General features: G+C 46.8%; 2 protein-coding genes across 3 annotated transcripts in view; both read left to right on the top strand.

Moving 5' to 3' along the window:
• Positions 1-11,480: 11,480 nt before the first annotated feature.
• Positions 11,481-13,268, top strand: LOC121271954 (calicin-like). The gene has a single exon (XM_041178212.1). It carries the CDS (start codon positions 11,481-11,483, stop codon positions 13,266-13,268), a length of 1,788 nt encoding a protein of 595 aa, XP_041034146.1.
• A 3,591-nt stretch (positions 13,269-16,859) lies between these two features.
• tubgcp4 (tubulin, gamma complex associated protein 4) overlaps positions 16,860-20,666 on the top strand; it is an 83,791-nt gene continuing 79,984 nt past the window's right edge. The window contains exon 1 of one of the 2 annotated variants that reach the window (XM_041178553.1): positions 16,860-17,075. In XM_041178553.1, the coding sequence (XP_041034487.1) occupies positions 16,998-17,075 (78 nt within the window). In that variant the 5' untranslated portion in view covers positions 16,860-16,997. The remainder of the gene's footprint in view (positions 17,076-20,666) is intronic. The other variant, XM_041178554.1, reaches the window with a different exon arrangement.

Genomic DNA, 20,666 nt, shown 5'->3' with positions numbered 1-20,666 from the left:
CAATACCCCCCCAGGTCATATGTCACTGATAGTGGTTGCAGGCTGCACTCTCTGTAATCTGGCACTGGCAAGGGGGGGACCACTGGAGGAAGGGGATGTTGATGCAGCTGCAGAGGCCACAGATGGTGAGTCCAGCAGTGAGTCAGAAGAGGAGCAGAGTTGGGAGAATGCTGAGAGCATGGAGGCAGACCTGGGTAACCCCCAGGGAGGCAGGGACACCAAGGACGTCTTGATCCAATGTTCCTTCAGCTAGGCTACCGAAGATCTGCTTCCACCTCATGCCAAGACTGCCACCTCTATCCCAGGTGTCTGAAATGAGCCTTTCATTTGCACCCAAAGTCCACTCAGTGCCTGTGCAATAAAGTATCCAGCCACTCACATCCAGCATTACATACTGGCGTACCCCATACCAGAAAGAAAAGATATGAAGCATACTCAGGCCATCAGAACCAAAGCAAATTTAATGTTATCATCACGTTGAAATCATTATGACATTACAACTGCTGGTGTTGATGTCCACACCAGCAGACACAGAAACCAAACATAAATGAACAGAACATCACCTGTGAACCGTTCCTTTTGTGCTCATGGTGCCTTAAACTTACATTTGTGAGTGCTGTGTCTTGGTGCTCCCTCCCTCGCTGGCATTGGCATTGGAGACAGCCTACTGACTCTGCTGTCTTGTTGGCCTGGATGACTTTGGCAGTCGTCCTCTGGTCAGTGGAGCCTGTGTTGGCCCCACCTGGGAGGATGCGGCCAGTGCCAAGGCTGGCATCTCCCCAGTCATCGCAGCCTCATCAGGTGTGATGGTCACTGGCAGAGGGGTGGAGGAGCTGCTGCTGTCTTCCAGAGCATCCTGAGAGGAGCCCTCATAGACAACAAGCAGCTCATGCGCCAACGTGAGGCCGCTCTGGACCTCCCTGCTCACCATGGATGGACGGGCACCTAGTTAGGAGACTGGGTGCCTCATCCATCTCCTGCACTGGCATGGACCACCTGAGGTCAGTGTCTGTGTGAGGGCTTGCAGGTTTGAGTGCAACCCCAGGAACCCCTGATTCTGTCCCTGGAGCTGCCTCTCCACTTGCACTCTCTCAATGGAGGAGGCAGTGCACTCGGCCATGAGGGTCAACACAGTGCCCATGCCCTGCATGGACTCCTCCACAATGGAGACCCTCATGAGGATTCTCATGCATCTCCGCCAGATCCTACCACACATCCCACTGACATCCGGCATCTGCCGTGGCTCCAGAGGCTCATCATCTGTCTTCGGCCGAGCATCGCCCTGGTCCCCAGCAGTCCTCCGTCTGCCGGCACCCTCAGCACTCTCTGCCTCTGCCTGCACCTCAAGCGAGTGTGGTCCCTCACCAATGTGCACCGATATTCTAGCTGCCGATCTAATGCCCTCCGAGGTGCTGGTATGTGTGCTGCTGCCTGCTGCAGAGAGCGGGTGTGACGCAGGTGCTAGTGAAGCCCGGTTGTCCTCTGGCATCAGTGGTGGCTCTTTGGGGTCCAGAGGACGAGTGCATGCTGGCGAATCTAAAAGGGAGAACAAGGAGATGTTATTAAAGTCACCAGACTTTCACTGTGCATGCCAGGTACCCTGCTGAGACAATGGAGATCAGCATCATGGTACCATCGTCTTTCAATAATCAATGGGGACTCCAGGTTTGAGACTCCCATCAATGAAGAGACGACACTAGAATGGTTGCACAATCTGAAAGTCTCACCTCTGTGTACTGAGCTCTTACCTTCGTCTGGCACCCCTGCCTCTCCACGCTGGGTTGTACGGGGACCATGCTGGCTCTCCAGCTCTAGGACACCCTGCTCGAACCTGCTGATCTGCAGCAGGTTGGGTAGGCCTCTGCCTGCGTGTGCCCTCTCTGCTTAGTTATGGCTCATCTTCTCCTGATAGGAGAGAGGAGCGTTGATTAGTCCACTCTCTACCCGCAGCACCATTGCAGCCTGGCCAATCCCAGCTGAGGAACACCTCGCAGGGCACTTCCAAGTCGTGGCCCTCGAGCCACAAGGCCTTCAGTCCAAGCAGCCAGGGATCACCCCCTTGGCCAGCTCCGGCGTCATTGACAGTTGGCACTCAGTCTAACATCTCTGACATCCACGGTGGTGGGGCGGGGGGAGGGGACGCACCTTAACACTTCTGCACAGTGACCCATGCCAAAACAGTACTCACCCTTCCTGAGCACCGCAGGTCATTGAACCGCTTCTGGCATTGCACCCATGGGCACCGCGCCGCTTCATGGCTACTCACCAGCGCTGCCACCTCCTCCCATGCCCTCTTTGTGAGGTGCGGTGGCCTCCTCCTCTCATTTCTGGGGACAAGGGTGTCCCTCTTGGCAGCCCCCCTCCTCCAGCAGGATTGCAAGGCACTCACCAAGTGCCCCCCCACACATCCACCGCCCCCCCCCCACTCCACCGACCCACCCTCCCGCCTGCTGTCTCCAGCCGCACTCGACTCCATCAAGGCAACGCAGAACAGACGTCCCTCCCTGTGGCAGCCTTTCTGGGGTTGCCTGGGCCGTGTCTGAACCGGCTGCCAGGTCGCCAAGGGCCCCCGCTCGGCCCTTCCCGACCAGTGAAGAGCCGCCTTTCACGCCGGGCAGGCCTTCATTGGCTCGCCAGCGTGAAATCACGGCCGGGGGCCGATCGCTTCCCGGCCACTCCTGGTCCCACCAATCACGCCTGCCCGTCGACCTCAAAATTCTGCCCTTTGGCCACTTCAGTTGCTATCCAGTAACTGTTGCTTTAACTTGCCTGTATGGATGTTGAAAGTAGGCTCCGTTTTGACTGTGAAGCCTTCCATGATCAACCAGCCTGCTGACCCACCACTGTTATAATAAAAATGCACAATGCTGAAATGGTGAGGTATGCCAATCGGGAAGGATCAAACCCAATGAGCCTGAAGGTTGCTGCCTCAAAACTTTACATGGAGAGGGGAAAATTGCAGGGGAAAACACGTAAAATGCACCGATCAACTGTACATGGAAGTCTGTTTGTTCCACTCCATAGCATTGCTGTGAAGTTCACGGGTCAGTCCATCACCTATGACATTGGAAATGTCAGAATCTTGACAGGAGACATCTCTCAGCTGTCACTCTATCACCGAAAGAAGCACAGAGGAGCCCATCTGTAATGATCATCACTACTTAGAGTGACGTTGAGTCACAAAACACTGACAGACACTTCTCCACAACTTTGATATGTGTTTGCAAATGGCAAATGCAAGAGAGAGGGAGAAATCTATCAGCGTTCTGTTGTTCAGCTGATAAAAAAAATGTCCTTTATGATGCTCCATCAATCGTGCAAAAAGTTCACTTTAATCTAAAACAAAACCATTGTTTCATTTTAATGTTGTCATGTTCTGCATTATTTAGTTAGTGGTGGATGTCGAACATTTCAATAATGGAGATGTTTCAATGGTCTGCAGACTATTTTCTTGCTCCTCTGTTGATCTTCGCTGGGATAAGATACTTACTAACAGGCTGTGTTAACGTCTAAAATTATAAAAGAGTGGTCAGGATGGATAGAATTAGACAATTTCTAGTAGCAGAGCAGCTTTGAACAAGGGTTCATTGATATGAGATTAATTGTAAGACATTTAGAGCAGAGCAAGAGAGCCTATTTTATACACTCACCTCTGGGTCAGAAGATTGTTCAATTCTCACTCAAGTGCCTTGAGCACAATCTAGGCCAACACTCCTGTGCAGGACTGAGATGGTGCCACAGTGTCAGCGGTACCATCTTTCAATGAGATGTCTGTCCTAAAAGATGGAGAGTCAGAAGCAGAACTTCCAACAGCTGGTTCATGGCCTCAATGAGCTCTGCTGGGATATGTGTATGGATAAACCAGGCCCCCGGCTTGGCAACAGAACAGAAACCTGCTTTGTGAACTGTGTGGAACATTTCATCGACGCCAGCCAGTTCATCCTCAATCGACTGGAACAGATGCAGAAAAGTAAGATGTCACCAGGGAGCCTGAGCGGTTGAGCGGACAGGAGAGTACTGTGGATCGGCAATACAGAGGATTTGCCTCAACATATGGCACAGTGCAGGGAGGGCACAGTGCAGGGAGGGCGCAGTGCAGGGAGGGCGCAGTGCAGGGAGGGCACAGTGCAGGGAGGGCACAGTGCAGGGAGGGCACAGTGCAGGATGGGCACAATGTGGGATGCACAGCATTGCCTACAGTTGGGGCACAGCTCCGCAGGACCTGCTATCCTGGGGCTGCTTTCAAAAGGACCGTAACTCAGGCTCACATGTCTTTGATAATGAGTTTTCTGTATGATTGTCATACCATCCAGAGATAAAGCACGATGGCATTTTTAACATACAAAAAAAAATAGGATCCCATGGCCACTATTTCAAAGAAGAGCAGTGTAGTTCTCCTCAGTGTCCCAGCCGGTATTTATCCCCCAACCAACATCACTAAAATACGTTATCTGGTCATTATCACGTTGCTGTTTGTGGGAGCTTCCTGTGCACAAATTGGCTGCAGAATTTACTACATTACAACAGTAACTATAGTTTCGAAGAGCTCTCACTTCTTCTGTTCAAGTGCGAATGACTTCTTGCCGAAATTAAGCTGCACAGCTTGGATCAATGCAAATTTGAAACCACTACACAATCAGCGTACAAGTGTAGCATTCAAACCCATAAGATTACATCAGAACAATCAATAACTGCAAAAGATGAGATAATTATCAAATAACTATTCACACTGAACTGCTGGACTCAAATCAGATACCAGAGTAGAAGCTTGCTGCATTGATTCAAAAAAATAGAAGGAGTTTGGCAATTATTTTAAGTGAAGGCAAAGGGAACAAGGCAGGTCTGACTAAGCATGTTATTTACATGGAATAACAGAATATACAGCACAGAGACAGGACATTCAGCCCAACTGGTCTATGCTCCATAGGAAGGACTCCTCCCAGCCGTCTTCATTTCACTCCATCAACATATCCTTCTACTCCTTTCTCCCTCTTGTGTTTATCTAGCTTCCCTTCAAATGCCTCAACTAAGCCATGTGTTAGTGAGTTCCACATTCTCGCTAACTTCCGAGGTTTCTTCTGAATTCTCTGTGCATTTATTAGTGACTATCTTATCTTAACGGCCTCACGTTCTGGTCTCCTCTAGGTGGAAACATCCTCTCTATGTGTACCCTATCAAACCCTTTTATGATCTTAAAGATGTCCATTAAGTCACTCCTCAACCTTATCTTTGCTAGAGAAAGGTGCCCAAGCCTTTTCAGTCTTTCCTGATAGTTATAAGCCCTCAGTTCTGTTACCATTCGTGTTGATCCTCTTTGCACTTTTTCCAGTGCGCCTATGACTTGAGTTGGTCCAAGTCGGGTGGAACTCCTGAGGTAGCGGCTGAGACAAAGTCACCAAGAAGCCACCTAAGAAGCGGAGAAAATCCCGCAAGCAGAGCTATTCCACTTACGTGTACAGGTGGCTGACCCAGGTCCACTCTTCCACCAGGATCTCGTCCAAGACCGTGAGTGTTATGAATTCCTTCGCAGTTGACATTTTCCAACGTGCCGCCTCTGAGGCTTCACACCTCGTTCACTACAACAAGCGCCCACACCATCTCGGCCAGGGAGATCCAGAGGGCCGTCCGCCTCATGCTGCCGGGGACACCGAAGGCATCAAAGTGGTCACCAAACACACCAACTCCGTTTAGATCGATCATTCTAAAGATTATATCTTTATTGTAATATGAAATTCAGAACCGTGCACAGTACTTCCAAGTGTTCCAAAGTTCTTTTAACATATCTTTGCTGCTTTTCAATTGTAATCTCCTAAAAATAAGCCACAGGAGAGGTTAAATGACAAAAGGTTTCGTGGTACAAAAACCATGGAATCAAAAGATTTGTCTAGATGAGGTGCAAATGGCAGGATAGCAACCGTCCAAAAGCAAAGAGATTAAGAAAGAAGCGAGACAAAACTGAACAAGCAAAAAGTAAATCACAGAACAAGATGGAGGCAGGGGTTATGGTCTAAAGTTGTTGAACTAAATGTTGAGTCGAAAGATGAGGTGCTGTTCTTCCAGTTTTGGATTACAGATTTCCAGCATCTGCAGTATTTTGCTTTTGTAATGATTTGTGAATCTGTACCACCTCCCCCCAATCCCTTTGCTCCTCTATCCCATATTTAGACATTGACCTTCCAAGAAATAGGGGGCCTCCTTGTTCCTTCTACCAAATGCACCACCTCTCACTGATCCATATAACATCAGCCCACTGCATAATTCTGCAATATATATAGGACTTCATCAAGGGTGCAGCACTTCTTCCAAAGCAGATTAAATTTGATAAAAGGTAATTTAAAAAAAAACTTTCAGGGAAAATAATATAGTTTGCTGCTTTCTGTAATGTAATATTAACTCTTTGCATTAAATATTTTGGAAGTGGAATTGAAGAGGTATATCTGAATGCTCCTTGACAGCTCAGTTGGTAACTATGCTGTTTGGACATCCCACATTTAAGCCCCATTCTATGCTGAGTTGGTTGGTCTCAACCCAGGCAGCAGTAGAGACATGAGAATTGGCCTGAGTGCCCCCAGGCTAGGAGGTTAACAAATTACAAGATTATTACAGGTGAAAAAGGCCAGTTGATAGGGTCTAACAGAACTCAAGAAGCTTGACACCACCCAGGACAAAGCAGCCTGCTTGATCGGCACACCATCCTATACCTTAAACATTCACTCCCTCCACCACCAACACACAGTGTCAGCAGTGTGTACCATCTACAAGATGCACTGCAGCAACTCACTAAGGCTCCTTCAACAGCACCATCCAAATCCTTGATCTCTACCATCTTGAAGGTCAAGGGCAGCAAATGTATGGGAAAACCCCCCAAGTTTCCCTTCAAGCCACACACCATCCTGACTTGTAAACATATGGCCGTTCCTTCAAGGTTGCCAGATCAAAATCCTGGAACTCCCTCCCTAACAGCACAATGGGTGTATCTTCACCACACGGACTACACGGTTCAAGAGGCAACTCTTCCCTACCTTCTCAAGGGCAATTTGGGATGGGCAGTAAGTGCTGGCTTTGCCAGAAATGCTCACATCACTTGAATAACCCAAATAAATCCTAACTCCCTTCCCCCCACCCACAATTACAGCACCATATCAAAATTGCTTTTGCTCCTGACCTATATCCAGTGTTCCCTGTTGGACATTGCACGCGTGTGGACATCAAGTGTTTGTAAGATGGATTTGTGGCCTACCATGCTTGAATAAGTCACTGTTGCTGTCTGTGAAGCTTCACATTTGAAGAATGGCCACTTGGGCCAATTATTGACAGGCGGATCTGTCGTAAAAACAGGAAATGCTGGAAAAACTCAGCAGGTCTGACAGCATGTGTGGAGAGAGAAACGGAGTTAACATTTTGATTCCATACAACTCTTCTTGAGAGCTAAAGAGATGTAGAAATACAATGGGTTTTGTAATGTTTGACAAGGGGGTGGAGCAAAATAGAAGGTCAGGGACAAGTGGGAGCTCAGGAGAGACTGACAAAGATGTAATAGATGCAAGACAAAGGGAGTGTTAATGATAGTGTTAAAGACTAAAGAAGGTGCTGATAGTGCCATAAAGGAAATATAGCAGAATGTGTTAATAGCAGAACAAGGATCAGCGCACTGTAAAAGCACAACATAGAAACAAGTGACAGATGGCCCGTTGGGGAAAAAGGATTTAATTTTTTTTAATATTTAAAATCTAATAAATAAATAAATACATAATTTTTTAAAATTGGATTAAAAAAGCAGTAAAGATGGAGGAGAGAGTTCATGGTCTGAAGTTGTTGAACTGAATGTTAAGTCCGGAAGGCTGGAAAGTGCCTAATTGGAAGGTGACGTGCTGTTCCTCCAGTTTGCATTCAGCTTCACAGGAACATTGTGGCAGGCCAAGGACAGATATGTGGACATGGGAGCAAAATGGATCTGTAGTCCATGTAATGGAAAAGGTCAGGAGAGAACTGACCCCTTGTACCCTTTCCCTTACTGTTCGTAGTCAGTGTAATTTTTGGAGAGGAAGATGTGTGTGTTTCTTAGCCTGGGAGTGTGTGAGCAATTAAAATAACAGCATCAAGCTTTTGGGGGTTTAAACAAAGAGGATTATTTACTCACGCATTCACTCGAAAGTCTAAACGCTACATCTTTCACACACACACATACACACACTTGAGGAAAAAATAGTTAAAGACAACAGTGCACTTTTACAAGTTGTAAACAAAAGGCTAGTTCATAGTTCATGCATTTGGCTCATTGTAGGAGAACAGTTGTTGCGGGCCCATTAAAGAAAGGAGTCCTTGTATTGTATTTAGATGAGTTCAAATAGCTGAAGTCAGACATCAGAAATATTGCAGGATTCCCTCAAAGGGATGAATGTTTAGCAGGTCACAAAGTTAAGACAAAAGAACTTGTCGTGTTTGTACCAGGATCTCAAATTTCTCAACAGGTGTACTCAAATTTAGGAATCAGGCTGGGAGGTTTTTTAAAGATGTAGCACCCTCCAAGTTTAAAAAAGCTTTGATGTTACTGCCTTGGTCTGTAGCTGATATTCTGCAGTGATGTTTTTTTGCCGACTGCCTGGGTCTTTCTGGATCTTCACATAAAAGCTTGTTATTGTAGCTGGTTTTGGTCACATGACCGATACTGGGATTGTTCACCCAGAATGGTTTGAGGCTGAAAGCCATTGCTGTACAATGGAGATCATAGATGAGTTCTTCACACTTACTCAGGATGAATTGGTTTCTACCCAGCTTTCATAGTTAGTGTTTCAACTCAGAGACATGGACTCTGCACTTGTGTTTTGGGTGAATCCCTAAACAATGGCAATGTGAACTCTGCAGATAGTATTCATCTTGGTATGTCCCTTCTGGGGGAACCCTCACCCAGTTCAATTACAAACTCTCAGGAAGCTGCAAATAAGTCTGTGTTGAAGTTGCAAAAGTCACCTGACCCTTGGCAGCCATCTTAGCCACTTTGTGAATGTCCATTTTAAAAGAATAAAAGACAGTTCCAGAAGCTTCCATACGAACACAGTCCAGGTTTGAAGTTATGAATAAGACATGCCTTCACTGGGCTTGACACCCTGCTAGAAAAAACAGGAACAAAAGTAGGAGGGAATAACATACAGCCCATTGACAAAACGTTAAGACTTTACACACACAGGGAAACATTTGTTTGAACATATAAGCACCCAGGAACATCCACGCATGTGACAAAAGGTGTCAGCTTCCTCCTCAAGTCAAGCAATCATTGCACAAATAATCCGTTTGCAAAAAAAAATGTACAAATGGCACCCCAAATTCCTCATTAGGGAGGAGATTCTGAGGTCTCTGTGCTTCTCCAATTCTGACTTCTTATACATCCCCAATTTTAATCACCCTCCCAATGGCAGCAATTAAACTCTGGAATAAGCTCCCTAAACCTCTCCACTTTTAAGATGCTCTTTAAAACCTGCCTCTTTGACTAAGCTTTTGATCACCCATCCTAACATCCCCTAATGTGACATTGTTTGTTAATGCTCCTGTGGAGCAGCTGGGATGCTTTACTATGTCACAGGTGCTATATCAATGCAAGTTGTTGTTATTGATGTTGAGGGCTGCATATGGACACAGGGTAAACATTGAGAAATTGCAAAATCTGTTCACAATTTCACCAACCTTCATGAATCTTTTTGCTACCACACAGCAGGCAGATGAAGCTTATCCCCACATTGATGGTATATTTATATAGAACAGAAAGGAGCTCATTAAAATAAGATGTAAAGGTCCAAGGCTGAGAATGATAACAGCCGAATACTGTGGCCAATTCCTAAAGATGGAATGCAATTGCTTCCTCACTGTGAACTGGTTGAGCTCTTGTGACCTTCTCCACAGGTAAAAATAAAACAAAATTGTGTCTCGAACTTTCTTTCTACTCTTCTCCCACTTGGTAAAATTAATTCTCTCCTTCTCTATTCATTTTCTGCCGTTCATCATGTCTTCCTCCTTTTGTGTGATCCTCGCGCCCTTTCTTTTGTCTAGTCTGCTACCTGTCAGTGGCTATTTCTTCCAGTCTTCCTCTCTCTGCCCTTTCTTCTGTCTTCCTTCCATTCTATATGCCTGTCATGCACTATGTACGTCTCTCACATAGATCTTTTAGCTGTTAGACTCAATCGTGCATTTTGTATTGAAGTCTCAGGACTGTCATCCATTTTAAAGATGAAGTGGATAATTAAGCTGAGATGGGGTAATGTTGCTAGGTTACCATACCTCTGCCTTGCATTTCTAAAGGGAAATTGCCAGGGGGAAAAGTCAAATCCCTTGGGGCTGGGGTAGCTTCATATGGTGCCCTTTTACTGATGGCTGAAGAGACCAACCCATGAGAGACAGGTTTGTCCACAAGTGCCACATGTGAAGTGGTGACCAGGTTTCTTTGCGGGTTGTTGTTGGTGCCTCTTGCCAAGCCATGATAGACACTGGGCATCATGGTGGCACATATCATTTCACCATTTTCCCCCGTCGATAACCAGTGTCTCCTGGCTGTGAGAATCGATGTTTAGTGCCTTCATGACACACATGCAAACATTCTTGAAGCAGAGCCTCGGGTGTCCTACTGGTTATCTGGTTCTGGCTACCTCGTCATACAGAAAATCCTTAGGTACGCAACTGTCTTCCATCGTGCAAATGTGCCCAATCCAGTGGAATTGCCTCTGCTTGATGAGTGCCAGCATTCTTGGGAGACTTGCCTTTGAGAGGGCTGCATTCGTCATTTTGTCCATCTATTTTTGCCTAGGATGTGCCACAAATAGTGAGGTGAAAATTGTCGAGCTGCCTATCTTGATAGTTGTTAAATTGTTCATGTTCCACAGCCATACAACGTGGTGCTGAGGCACAGAATTATAGAATTGTTACAGCTCAGAAGGAGGCCATTCGGCCCATCGCGTCTGCACTGGCTCTCCTAATGAACACTTCACCTAGTGCCATTCTCCTGCCTTCTCCTAATAACCCTGCACATTGTTTCTTTTCAAATGATCATCCAATTTCTTCTTGAATGCCTCAGTTGAACCTGCCTCCACCACACTCTCAGGCAGCACATTCCAAACCCTAACCGTTCGGTCATAACAAACCAGCATCTTGGTCCTAAGACTCAGCTTGATGCTATTCCATGCACATTTATTGCAACTGAAAGTTGCAACATGTTAGGAACCCACTGGAATGATTCTTACTGCAGGGAAGTGGGATGGTCATTTGGAAAAAGAGAAATTCAGCAGCAGAGATGGTGATCCAGATTCAGATTATGAGGTTATTCAATTGTCTGTTGTGTCTATCACAAAGGTTCTTTACACAAGGGCTGTAAGAGTTGCACATGTATTGTGAAGTCAGGACTCCTTCTTGTTAAGTCACTTCCTGGTTACAACAAACACCTGTTTTAAGAGGCTCCGTTGCAGAAGCTTCAGAACTGTTTTGCCTCTCCGAGAATGAAGCTGGAATTTGATGACCATAAGCACAGCACCTACATATTACAATCTCTGAACGCCCAGAGGCAGAAGAAGGAATGTTGTGACGTGGTGATCAATGTGGGTTCCCATTCATTCTCGGCCCATCAGAACATCCTAACGGCTGTCAGTCCCTACGTCAAGGACTTAATCCACAGCTGCAACATCCAACCCTCAGATGAACTGTCTGTCACCATTGACATTGATTACATGAACCCGGTGTCGGTAGAACAGCTGCTGGAATACTTCTACACGGGTAAGATTGTTATTGCTGACAAAAATGTGGAGGATCTGTTGAAGGGAGCCAAGTACTTCATGATAAAACGGCTCAAGTCCCATTGTGTAGAGTATTTGGAACTTGTCCTTGACAGACAAAACTACATGTACACCCTCAGGTTGGCAGAGACCTATGACTTAGCTGACCTGGCTGCTACACTGTACATTTACCTTAAAGACCAATTCTTCCTTCTAAGTGAAACAAAAGAGTTTGTGGATTGTCCATACCACACCCTATTGAAACTAGTCAAAGATGAAGACCTTCACACGGCCAATGAAGATCAGGTCTTACAGACCATACTGAGGTGGACTAACCATAACTTGGAAGACAGGAGGAGCTACTTTCCGAAACTGTTCTCATACGTCTATTTGAATGGTATAGCTGATGAGGTCCTCTCAGACATCAGCAGCACAGAGGCACTGATCAAGAACAACAACACCTGTATATGTGCTATAGTGGACGTGCTGAGCCACCGCAAGCAGGAAAACCTGACCAGTCTCTCTTACTTCCAACGAAAAGGAGCTCTGCTGGATGTGGTTCTCGTTCTCGGGGGTCAAAGCTCCGACGGCACTTTCCGCAACGCGATCTATGCCTACGTCATTGATGAGAACAAATGGATTAAAGTTGCTGCGATGCCATATCGAGCTGCAGCACTAGGTGCCATCTGCACAAGGAAGTACCTGTACGTGACAGGGGGCACCAACGAGCAAAATGCCAGTCTGAAGGCAGCGTGGAGGTACGACCTGGACAAAAGTACTTGGAGCAAACTGCCAGATCTCCCACTGGGGCTGGTCTTTCATTCTATGATATCGTGCAATGGCATAGTGTACACAGTGGGGGGAAGTGTGGCACCGAGGAAGTACATCTCCACCATTTATAGGTATGACGAAAAGAAGGAGAAATGGACTTCAGTTGGAAGGATGAGTGTTCCCATGGACTGTGCTGAGGTTGTGACCAAAGGGGACAGATACATCTACATAGCAACTGGGAGGTGCATGATTAATGACCGGATTTCCAGGGTCGGAGTTGTGGACTGTTTCGACACCATAACAGGGGAGGTAAAGCAAAGCTTGACATTCCCCATTGAGTTCAAACACAGACCAGTTGTTTCCTTCCATGGGGACATGACCCTCATCGTGCAGAGTCACAAGCACACCATCGAGGTGAGCTTACAGAAATTCAAAGTGAATAAAACACCCAAGCGAATCCCCTTGCTCCCCAACGCAACCAAATTGGAGGTGTGCCATGCCATGTGCCTTATCAGAGACATGGTGTTTGTCTGCGGGGGAACATCTGCTACAGACGATGGCAATGTTAAAGAATACTCCGTCAACAAAAATGCCTACCTATTAGAGACAAAAATAGGAGTATGGAATGAGGTGGCGAAGCCTTCTGAAGCTCTGGAAAGTTCCGCCTGCTGCAGAAGCAAACTTCAATGCAAGTTCATTCAGAAGCCAGAAAAATCTCTCCCTAAACCAAAGCCTGATCACTAAAATATTAGATAAATATAATATTCAATATAATATTTTCTGTCCTCTTAACATAAAAAATAAAAAACATCAAAAACAAGCTTGTTGCTGGAAAATGTATTACCAAGTCATAACCAACTGTAAATAATACCATTTAATTCCCACCACCAGTTATATATTTTTTATTTATTCATGGGATGTGGGCATCGCTGGCTGGGCCAGAATTTATTACCCATCCCTAATTGCCCTTGGGAAGGTGGTGGTGAGCTGCCTTCTTGAACCGCTGCAGTCCATGTGGTGTAGGTACACCCACAGTGCTGTTAGAAAGAGTTCCAGGATTTTGACCCAGCAACAGTGAAGGAACGGCGATATATTTCCAAGTCAGGATGATGAGCGGTTTGGAGGGGAACTTGCAGGTGGCGGTGTTCCCATGTGTCTGCTGCCCTTGTCTTTTAAGGTGGTAGAGGGAGCAGGTTTTGAAGGTACTGTCAAAGGAACCTTGGTGAGTTTCTGCAGTGTATCTTGTAGATGGCACACACTGCTGCTATGTGCATCGATGATGGAGGGACTGAATGTTTAAGGTGGTGGATGTGGTGCCAATCAAGGGGGCTGCTTTGTCCTGGACGGTGTCGAGCTTCTTGAGTATTGTTGGAGCTGCACTCATCCAGACAATATCCATCACACTCCTGACTTGTGCCTTGTAGATGGGGGACAGGTTTGGAGGAGTCAGGAGATGAGTTACTCTCTGTAGAATTCCCGGCCTCTGGCCTGCTCTTATAGCCACAGCGTTTATAAGGTTAATAGTTGTTTGGTCAGACAGAACTTGAATATTGCTGAAAAGGGAGACATTTCGAAAATGTTTGTCTTGCATTCATCAGGACTCTTCACAAGAATACCAGGGAAAACAACAATTTATACTGTGTGTGAAGAGAGTGCTGATTGGTCGGTAAGAAGACTCTGATTGATTGGAAGAGGCATTGCCATGGAGAATGCACCAGTGACGGTGACTTACAATTAACTGCCAAACATTGTTTGAAATTTAAACCAAGCAGCTTGACCCTGTTTAATCAAGGCATGAATGGCTGTCACTTACTTTGTTTAGCTGAAACAGGCGCAATGTGTATACATGTTCTTTCTGTCTGCAAAGAACAGGGTCCTGTGTATTAATATATGTGGTTACCAGTATATGCAAATGTGTCACATTGTGAGCCCGACTGACAATCTTAAGTTGTCTGTCAACGTAATTCTCAGCACACTGAGGATTATTTGATAAATGTTGTTCAATCACAGAATCACATTTATATGGCTGGTCCAGTTCAGATTCTGGTCAATGGTAATCCCCAGGATGTTAGTAGTGGGGGATTCAGTAGTGGTAATGCCATTGAATGTCAAGGGGAGTTGGTTGGATACTCTCTTGTTGGAGATGGTCACTGTCTGGCAATTGTGTGGCATGAATGTTACTTACTACTTATCAGTCCAAGCCTGAATGTTGTTCAGGTTTTGCTGCATATGGACACATTGCTCCAGTGTTTGAGGAATATACTATGTATATGTTATATTAACTATCTGATATATTAAAAAATCTTAAAATTGCATGCATTTTTTCCATTACATGTTGCTTTATCCATCTTTATACTTCTGCAGTCTGTATCCTGTCCAACTTCTCATCCAGTATTTGCTAACCTACTTTGGTACCCCATCCCAGAGCACCTCAAATTTAAAATCACATTTAAATTGTTCCATGTCCTCAGTCTGTTGTATCTCTGCACCTTCCTCCGGCTCTCCTCTGCCATTCTGACTTCCCTGGTCAATCTACCCCTTTGACTCCAGCCCTTCTTCCTCCACATTGACTCAGTTGCTTAGGTTCTACCCTTTGGAATTCCTTCCCTAAACCCCTTCCCTTCTTCCTTTCACCTATAATAACTCACGGAGAACATATTTCTTCAACCAAACATTTAGTTATTCATTCCGTCCTTTAGTTTCTTGGCATACTACCTGTTTTCCATAAGCCTTTTGTGAGGTGCTTTGAGATTCTTAATGTTAAGACCCATATATTGCATATATGAGGGAGGAGGGAATGAAGGGATACAGGTCAGAGTGGGAAGAGCTTGTGTAGAGAATGGACACTTGCATAGGTAAGATAGGCCAAATTGCCTGTTTCTGCTGTAGTTCATATGGAGATTGTTGTTATTGGGTCGACAGTGTTGGGCCTGCAAATAAGACATTCCTCGTGTGTGTGTGTGCACGCTTCCGTGTGTGCACGTGCACACGCGCACGTTCATGTGCGTGGCTCAGTACATCATAGTCACCCTGTTCGTGGCACTTTCTCACTGGCCTAGAACTATAGCTAGAGCTCTCCGACAGCAAGATGACTTTGGGGATGGGCGAAAACCATCCTACTTGAACTACAAATCCCATCTCACAACGCAGATGGTAAAATAAAATATGATTTACAATTCTGCTGGGCCTATTTTAATTATTTCCTCTAGTTAAAGAGCTTAGTCAGTATAGATCGGTGCTGTCAATACATTAGCTGTCAGCCATATGTGGTTAATTGGATTTCTGATGAGTAAAAAGTAAAAGACAAAACCATTGAGTCAGGTGATCTCAATATTTGTATTTGCATGGAGTACACTTATGAACTTTAACCTTCATTTTCATTTATTGGTGCAAAAGTGAGAGGAAAAGTAGAGTGTGCGAGTGTATGTTGATCATTGTGGCTGTTTTTACTCCCTTGTCATTGAATTATGGTGGATGTTTGTTAAGTCAATGTACACACCTGTGAAGCACATTTACCTGGATTGTACATAAAAGTAGCACAACTGCAGCAGCTCACCAAGGCTCTTTTGACCAAGGTGACCAACTGTCCCAGATTTTACAGGACCATCCTGCATCTGAGGCGGTTGTCCCCTGTCCCGGGTTGTTTGTTTCCAGGATGCGTAATGTCTCATAATCCACACCTTTAAATCTTGCATGGGCGCAGCACACTCCTGAACTCTCCTCCTGGCGGCCCAATGTTAAAGTTCGGCAGTGCCCACCACCTCCCCCCACCACGACCCAAGGAACCCTGCTTTCACGGGTTCACCATTCAAAAGTGTCCCTTAATCTTTCTCGGTCACCCAGCCTTTGACAACACCTTCTAAACATGGGACTCCTGTCACCTAGAAGGAGGGGCCTGAAGTGCCTGGGAACACCACCACCTGAATTTCTTCTCCAAGCCACACTCCATCCTGATTTGGAACTATATCGCTGTTCCTTCACTGTCGCTGGATCAAAATCATGGAATAGGTACTAAAGCACTGTAGGTGTATCTATGTCTCATGGTCTACAGCAGTTCAAGAAGGTGACTGAAGGACACGCTGGCCTTGCCTGTGAGGTCTACATCCCATGAACGAATATAAAATAATGTGGCTAAAACAGTGTCACTGTAGCCGGATGTATGGCTAGACAGCAATTTGTATTGAGCAACTCTGATTCAGATTTTGCAAGCAAGCCGGCCAGCAAGAAAGATGGCGGCAACCTCAGACTGTGAGAGTTGGTTCGTGCCTCCATCAAAGATGGCGGCGCAACTTGCCAGGAGAAAAAATGGCGGCAGCTCGCGTTGCCACTTTGATCGGTCGACTGCCAGTCTTAAAAATGGCGGCGAGCGAAGGTGCCGTTAACTTCGTACGGCGGTAAATGGAAGCCGGTTGTTGTCTGTTGTTGTTCTTTGCAGAGTGAGAGCGGCCGTCTTCACTTGGGCCGATAGGGGAGATGATCCACGAGCTGCTGCTGGCACTGAGCGGATACCCGGGCAGCATCTTCAGCTGGAACAAACGAAGCGGCCTACAGGTGAGGGAGAGCCTGGGCACCATGGCAACCGAGAGGCCTGGGCCGGAGGGAAACAACTGGGCCCATCTGAGTCTATCCTGAGAGAGAGAGAGAGAGAAACATATATAACAATTGCACATCTAAATGCTTCTAATGGGGTTTCTGCCTCGACCACTGTGTGAGGGAGCAGAGACCATATCAACCCTTGGTCATTCAGGATCTCCTGTCATCATCCCCCTTAGGGATTGAATCTCTTGTCACCTCCCCCCCCCCCCGATCATGGCAACACTATCACCATCTTCACTCGGACATAATTCCTTTATCTAAATCCTGGAGCTCATCAGGCTTCACCGCACGGGCTGCAGGGGCGCAAAAAGTCGTTTTCCCAGGATGGCCACCGCCCCCCCTCTTCCCAACCCCCCTCTTCCCCCCTCCCCCCACCCCTCCTCCTCTTCCCACCCCCATCTCCCTCCCCCTGTACCCCTCTCCCTCCCCCCTTCCCATCCCCCTCCCCATCTCCCTCCCCAACCCCATCCCCATCTCCCTCCCCATCCCCATCTCCCTCCCCATCCCAATCTCCCTCCCCATCCCAATCTCCCTCCCCATCCCAATCTCCCTCCCCATCCCAATCTCCCTCCCCATCTCCATCTCCCTCCCCATCTCCATCTCCCTCCCCATCTCCATCTCCCTCCCCATCTCCATCTCCCTCCCCATCTCAATCTCCCTCCCCATCCCAATCTCCCTCCCCATCCCAATCTCCCTCCCCATCCCAATCTCCCTCCCCATCCCAATCTCCCTCCCCATCCCAATCTCCCTCCCCATCCCAATCTCCCTCCCCATCCCAATCTCCCTCCCCATCTCCATCTCCCTCCCCATCCCAATCTCCCTCCCCATCTCCCTCCCCATCTCCCTCCCCATCTCCCTCCCCATCTCCATCTCCCTCCCCATCTCCCTCCCCATCTCCCTCCCCATCTCCATCTCCCTCCCCATCCCCAACTCCCTCCCCTCCCTTCCCCATCCGCCCCCTCCCCCACTCCCCCCCCATCTGCCCCCTCCCCCCTTCCCCCCCCATCTGCCCCCTCCCCCCTTCCCCCCCCATCTGCCTCTCCCCTCCCCCCATCACCCCCTCCCCCTCCCCTCTCAATTTGGGTGAGATAAAAGCAAAATACAGGAAATCTGAGGCAAAAACAGAAAATGCTGGAAAAACTCAGCAGGTCTAACAGCATCTGTGGAGACAGTGCGGGGGTGGGACACACATACACACACACACACACACACACACACACACACACACACACACACACACACACACGAGTTAGCATTTCGAGTCCTTCATCATCGGGTGAGGTTGTGTGTCCCAAGGGTCCAGGCATACGATGTCCACCCACTTCACAAAACCTGTGCCCCGAATGAATACCACGACTGTTAACGGAAATCACCAGACCCCAATTGGTCAAAAAAGCGAAAGGCATCATACGGTGGGTGACTTCCTATTTGGCGGGAAGGATGTCAACCTCCTGCTTTCAGCCAGCAGTACGTATGCAGAGATCATAACATAAGAAATAGGAGCAGGGATATTTCATTCAGCCCGTCGAGTCCGAACTGCCATTCACTATGATCATGGCTGATCTGCCTCAACTCCACTTTCCTGCTCACTCCCAATGTCCCTTGATTCCCTGAGAGACCAAACATCATGCGAGTCTCAGCCTTAAGGTCTAATAGAGGCAGGAATTATACAGTAAATGGCAGAACCCTTAAGTGCATTGACGGGCAGAGGGATCTGGGTGTACAGGTCCACAGGTCACTGAAAGTGGCAATGCAGGTGGATAAGGTAGTCAGGAAGGCATATGGCATGCTTGCCTTCATTGGCAGGGGTATTCAGTATAAAAGCTGGGAAGTCATGCTGCAGCTGTATAGAACCTTGGTTAGGCCACACTTGGAATATTGTGTGCAATTCTGGGCCACAGTACCAGAAGGATATGGAGGCGTTGGAGAGGGTGTAGAGGAGGTTTACCACGATGCTGCCTGGTCTGGAGGTTATTACCTATGAGGAGAGGTTGGAGAAACTCGGATTGTTCTCACTAGAGCGACGGAGATTGAGGGGCGACTTGATAGAAGTTTACAAAATTATGAGTGGCATGGATAGAGTAGATAGAAGCTTTTTCCCAGAGTGGAAGAGCCAATTACTAGGGGACATAGATTTAAGTTGAGAGGAGAAAACTGTAGAGGAGATGTGCGGGGCAAGTTTTTTACGCAGAGGGTAGTGAGTGTCTGGAATTCGCTGCCAGAGGAGCTGGTGGAAGCAGGTACGATAGTGGTGTTTAAGAGGCAGCTTGACAAATACATGAATAGGATGGGAATAGAGGGATACGGACTCCGGAAGTGCAAAATGTTTTAGTTGGCGGGCAATATGATCAGCGCAGGCTTGGAGGGCTGAAGGGCCTGTTCCTGTGCTGTACTTTTCTTTGTTCTTTGTTAAACATATTCAAGAATTGAGCATTCACAATCCTCTGGTGTAGAGAATTCTAAAGATTCCCTCTGTGGCTGCAGTCCGTATGATCTGACTCTAACTCCAACCCCTGCCGAATCTCTGCACTTTCTTTGAAATGAGCCAAAATGCCTCAGCATTTGGGGATGATGGGTAAGGTGGTGCTGATAACCGGACTAATAAGCAGCATCGGGAGCCGGAGCAGAGTGGCCTCAGATCATTGTGCGTTCCTGGATTTCACAGACTCTCAGAATTGATACAGTGCTGGAGGAGTCCATTTGGCTCATAGTAAAATAGTCCCAACCTCTCCAATCTACCCTCAAAACTAGAGTTCTTCATCCCAGGAATCATTCTTGTGAATCTCCTCTGTATTCTCTCCAATGTCTTCACATCCTTCCTCAAGTATGGCGCCCAGAACTATTTGCAGCATTCCAGATGAGTCTTGATCTTCAGATGATGTCTGACTAGTGTCTTATACAAGTTCAACATGACCTCCTTACTCTTGTACTCAGTGCCCCTATTAATAAAGCCTGAGATGCTTTATTAACTGATCTCTCAACATGCCCTGCCATCTTCAATGAGTTATGCACATGTACACTGAGGCCCCTCTGTTTCTGCTCCCACTTTAGAGTTTCTTTCTTTATTTTATACCAACTCTCCATATTCTTCCTGCCAAAATGAATCGCTTCACACTTCTCTGCATTGAGTTTCATCTGCCACTTGCTTGCCCAATCCACCAACATGTCTATGCCCTTTTGAAGTTCAAGACTATCCTCATCACAGTTAACAACATTTCCAATCTTCGTATCATCTGCAAATTTTGAAATCATGCCCTGAACACTAAATCGATCATTAATATATATCAGGAAGAGCAAGGGTCCCAACACTGGCCCCTGGGGGACTTCCATTACAAACCTTCCTCCAATCTGAAAGTCAACCACTGATCACTACTGTTTTCTGTCACTCAGCCAATTTCTTATCCAAGTGCCCAAAAAAAGTGTGATCAGTGCCTGAAATGGTTCTCCATTTTTTGGCAATAGAGCAGGGCAATAGAGAGATCAACCATGATTTTATTGAATGGCAGAGCAGGCTCGAAGGGCTGAATGGCCTATATTTCTGCTCCT

The sequence above is a fragment of the Carcharodon carcharias genome, chromosome 32, assembly GCF_017639515.1.
Source record: "Carcharodon carcharias isolate sCarCar2 chromosome 32, sCarCar2.pri, whole genome shotgun sequence".
NCBI lineage: Eukaryota > Metazoa > Chordata > Chondrichthyes > Lamniformes > Lamnidae > Carcharodon > Carcharodon carcharias.
This window is presented reverse-complemented; position numbering and strand designations above follow the sequence as displayed.

Bases quoted from the DNA above. Each gene is read 5' to 3' on its own strand.
- LOC121271954 (XM_041178212.1), top strand. From the start codon at position 11,481: ATGAAGCTGGAATTTGATGACCATAAGCACAGCACCTACATATTACAA.